The following is a 5,210-nucleotide window of genomic DNA, read 5'->3' as shown; positions in this document are numbered from 1 at the left end:
TATTTTTCAGCCGTTCGGAATCGGCATTAAACTGTAGGTCCCATATACGTGTGATAATCTGGTGCGCAACACAGGTATATGAAAGAGAGAGATCACTATGTTCGGACACGAACAAAAGGACTAAGAAGAAGAAGCACACTAACACGCACATACACGTACACGCTAACCCACATACTCACTCATTCATTCATACACACACACATATACACAATATACATACATTATACTTTGGATTAAGGAATTTCCCGATTGGACGAGGGTGTGTAAACCCAACTGACATAGGACCCCCGAGAGGGTAATGTGAGAGGGTAATGCGAGAGCGGATACCTCTCGGGAGTCTAGTCGCCACTGGTAGGTGCCAAGAGGGGAGGTTTTTAGTTAGTAGGGACCGCTAGATAGGCCGAGTCCAACACTACCGGGGACTACGGGGTCCCCGGTGTGCGTAAGTGCATTTTCCTCCTCTCTCGCAAAAGAAAAAAAAGATTTAATGCTCTCTACAGTTTTTTATTATTAATATTTAATTATTTTGTGTTAATTGTTTTATGTTTATTGTATTATTTTGTTTATGTCAGACATTATTTTCTTTATGTGATAGACATTATTTTGTTATTATGTAATACACATAATACTTTGATTATTTAAAATGTTTAATATATTACGATATGTTGTATTTTCAGCAATTATTTAGCATTTTTATATTATAAAATAAGAAGTTGTGTATATAAGTGAATTTTTGATTAATATTACATATTTACGTTAAAGTGACGACAAGTCTTTCTTCAGGTAAGATAGGCTGCTTATGCCAGTTACACCACGTTTTCATTAAACGATGCTCGACTTTTCCTAATATGTAATCAAAAGTTTTCAGAATCATCCTTGTGTACTGGAAAAATTTTTGTTCGTCTCTCTTGATATCATTAAACAAAGTATGGTATTCACCATAATTTCTTCTATTTTTATTAATTTCATGTATACCAAATCTCTTTCTTTTTATTTTTGGTATAATATTATCTAATAAAAAAAAATCTTCATCTGATGAAGACATCTTTTACTATAGACACCAACTCAGAAACTAGCAGGCATTTTTCTGCTTTAACACGCGTCTACTGTGTTCTTCTCAATCGCCGATAGCCCGCGCCGATCGGCGCTGATTTCGGAAAGCAGAAAATCTGCTTCCTTTGTGTTCGTATCCGAAGGTTGCGCTCGCGCTCCCGGTCGCGCTCGCGTTCGCGATCGCGAAACCGCCGTTCTAGTGCAGCTGGCGATACATGCTGGTACCACTGGCAATACGACGAGCAGGCGAAAAGACGTGCAAATACGATACTTGTTCTTCGGGAAACGAGCAGGGCAGTCGTTAAGGCCCGTTCTACAATACGTCGTATGTCGCTGTCGGATGTTGCTAGTCGCTAGTCGCATGTTGTATGTCGAATATAATTACGATATATCAGTCTACAATTGAGTCTTTTTATTAGTTACAAGTCGCAACAAAAAGAGGTTAACTATGGATATTGAAAACTGTGAGTACTTTTCGATTCACGCATGATGCGCATGAAGTGACAGAAAATGTATAGTTCATGTCACGTATATTATACATTTTCTGTCACTTCATGCGCATCATGCGTGAATCGGAAAGTACCCAGTGTTTATTTAAATTTATTATTAATTTCAATAAAACTTAAAAAATTAAAATTATTATCTAAAAAAAACGTAAAATAAGAAGATGGTGGGTTAAACCTCATATTACGATCGATATGAGATACAATTTAGGTGTTTATTTTTTATAATAATTATAAAAAATTCATAATGTTAACCATCTATGGATTCAATATTTTCAACATAATTTTTTCGGTAATCTTCACATTGCTTTGTAACATTACAAAGTCTAGCTACTTTTCTCTGAAACGTTTCTTTCTAAAGTGCATAGTTTATGAAATATTCGACCGTTCCGGGACTTTTGGGACACCCTGTATATAACCAATATTATATTATACGCAAACAAATAATATTTGTTAGAGACAAGTTCCAATGACCAATATTATCATACGCAAACAAATAATGTTTAGAGACAAACCGTCTATGAGCAACATATGGAGTTAAAAATTGCATATGTTTGTATAAATTCCATTCTTTCACTGGTTCGTAACCAGAACCTGATGGCAGTAGCTTTTGTCGTCTACTTTCTCTACTAAACATGTCTCTCAATGAAGACCAACGCTTTTCCACTTCTGCTACAAAAAATAAAATTTTAACTTTTATTTGTATTTTAATGCAAAATAAATTTTTGAATAAAAATATATTACCTGACATGTCTACACAATAGAAATTTTTTATATTTTCAGAAATTTTAGACCATGCATCCTTTTTTTGGTTATCTAAAATTTTTATCAGTTTTATCATATAAACATTTCTGTTCTTGCACACACTGAATAATAATTTCATCAATCGTAATCGATTCCATGACTCAAATACGAAATATATATTTGAAAATTGCTCTTCAGTCGTAGTAGTAAGCAGTCGTAGTCGGAAAAGATGAGAAATGGTCATCTCCCGTTGCGACACCAGCAGCCGACTCGCGACAACTTTATACGACAGCCGACAACCAAATACGCATGCGCCCGACATCCGACTGTGACATACGATGTATTGTAGAACGGGCCTAATGGCGGCTGGCGACATCAGCCCCGCGATATCGTGCCGCCTCTTTGTCAGTGACCGATCGACGAAGATACAGTTTTTAATTAACACCTCGCAGCTGCCGGAACCCCGTGCAAAATCAAGCTACGAGTTCTCTGCGGCGAACGGTATAACCATCGCTACGTTCGGAACGATAACGCTGACACTGAACTTTAGACTGCGGCGTCAATTCACCTGGAGGTTCGTCGTTGCCGCTGTGTCCAAGCCGATCATCGGTGCGGACTTTCTCGTGCACTATGGACTCTTGGTGGACATGAGGAACCAGCGGCTGTTGGACGCGACCACTCAACTCACCTCTTATGAAAAGGTGATTGAGTGCGACATCCCGAGCATTAAAACCATTTCAGGTTCATCACGGTACCATGAACTCCTCCATCAATTCCCGGAGATGACACGACCGGACGGAGCCCCCAAAACGGTGAGTCACTCGACGAGGCACTACATTATTACCACATCAGGGCCACCCGTCGCACAGAAGCCAAGCCACGCCGCCTTTCAACGGAGAAGTTAGAGGCGGCAAAGAAGGAATTCGAGGCCATGTTGCATTTGGGAATCGCTCGCTCGTCGCAGAGTTCCTGGGCATCGCCCTTGCACATGGTGCCGAAGAAGGGCGATCACTGGCGGCCTTGCGGAGATTATCGCATCCTTAACGCGAGAACCTGTCCGGACCGATATCCAATGAGACATATCCAGGATTTTTTCCAGTCACTTCGTGGGAGAAACATCTTTTCCACCATCGATGTGGTGCGACCCTTCAATCAGATCCTAGTCGCGGAGGAGGACATCCCGAAGACAGCCATTACAACGCCTTTCGGACTCTTCGAGTTCGAATTCATGACCTTCGGTTTGCGTAATGCAGCGCAGACTTTCCAGCGCTTTATCGACAAAGTGCTGCAAGGGCTAGAGTTCTGCTATGCATATATCGACGACATCCTCATTGCATCAACATCAGAGGAAGAGTATCTGAAACACCTGACAATTCTGTTTGAACGGCTGAGGAAGTATGGTGTCATCATTAACCCAGCAAAGTGCGTGTTTGGACACCCCGAGGTTAAATTTCTCGGCTACCTCGTTTCCGGCGCAGGAACTCGTCCGCTACCGGAAAAGGTCGACGCCATACGGACCTATCCACGCCCTGACACCGTGAAGAAATTACGCCAGTTCTTGGGTATGCTGAATTTTTATAGAAGATTCTTACCCAAGGCTGCAGAGACTCAAGCACCGCTTAACGACCTGCTGCAAGGCAATGTTAAAGGGAAATCGCCAGTAAACTGGACGTCAACAACTATAGAAGCATTTGAGTCAAGCAAGGAATGCTTAGCCCAAGCAACCTTGTTGGCTCATCCCGAGCCCAGTGCGCCACTCGCAATCTTCAGCGACGCGTCAGACTACGCAGTCGGAGCAGCCCTCCAGCAACGGGTCGGAGACGCCTGGCAACCCCTTGAATTCTTTTCCAAAAAACTAAGTCCTGCGGAAGCAAAATACGGAGCCTACGATCGTGAGTTACTTGCTATTTATCTGGCAATCAAGCACTTTAGGCATACCGTGGAGGGACGGTCGTTCACAGTCTACACGGACCACAAACTTCTCGTCTATGCCTTTCACAAGAAAACGGCTCAATGTTCAGCTCGGCAATTCAGACACCTGGACTTCATCGGACAGTTCACCACCGATATCCGCCATTCCGGGAAGGACAACGTGGTAGCAGACGCTCTGTCGCGCGTGGAGGAAGTTGAGCGCACACTCGATTTCGAAGCTTTGGCAGCAGCCCAACAAAAAGATGAAGAGCTCCAGCAATACCTAGAGGAAAACAGTAGTAAGACTAGGCGGGTTCTAACTCAGGGATCTCGGGGGGTGAGGGGCGGGGGGAACCGGGGGTGACGTCACGTGCGGAAGGGGGTGACATCACGTGCGAGGGGTGACGTCACGTGCGGGGAAGGGGGGATCCGCGGCGCGAGCGACGGACGAGGGGGTCCGCGCGGGTAGGGGGGGATCCGCGGCGCGAGCGATGGACTTGGGGGTCTGCGCGGGTAGGGGGATCCGCGGCGCGAGCGATGGACGAGGGGGTCCGCGCGGGTAGGGGGTGATCCGCGGAAAGAAGACGGTGGTGTGAGAAGGATAGCTCTAGTTGTGAGAAAAGGATAGCGCTAAGTGTGCGAAGAGGACAGTGCGACAAGGATGGCATCAACGTGTGACAAGGATGACATCAACGTACGACAAGGATGGCGTCAACGTGGGACAAGGACGACGCATTGTAAGATGCTGCATAGGTGGGAGAAGGACGACGCAAAGGTAAGTGAGTGAGTGATAGCGACGAGCATATGAAAGAGAGAGAGAATGATAATATCGCGAACAACGCGTACGAAAGAGAACGATATTGCAAGAGCAACGCGTGCGAGAGAGAACAATAGCGCGTACGAAAGAGAACTATAATATCGCGAGACTTAGAACGATAACAGCGCGAGAACAACGCGTGCGAGAGAGCGAGAGAGCGCGAGAACAACGCGTGCGAGAGA

General features: G+C 44.4%; 1 protein-coding gene across 1 annotated transcript; it reads left to right on the top strand.

Moving 5' to 3' along the window:
• The first annotated feature begins 2,659 nt into the window (after positions 1-2,659).
• LOC145977275 (uncharacterized) lies at positions 2,660-3,205 on the top strand. Its single transcript, XM_083109137.1, has one exon. It carries the CDS (start codon positions 2,660-2,662, stop codon positions 3,203-3,205), a length of 546 nt encoding a protein of 181 aa, XP_082965263.1.
• Positions 3,206-5,210: the final 2,005 nt, after the last annotated feature.

Source organism: Camponotus vicinus, unplaced genomic scaffold (genome assembly GCF_025532165.1).
Source record: "Camponotus vicinus isolate PSW18456_S1 unplaced genomic scaffold, iyCamVici1.0 SCAF_9, whole genome shotgun sequence".
In the NCBI taxonomy this organism is placed as follows: Eukaryota; Metazoa; Arthropoda; class Insecta; order Hymenoptera; family Formicidae; genus Camponotus; species Camponotus vicinus.
This window is presented reverse-complemented; position numbering and strand designations above follow the sequence as displayed.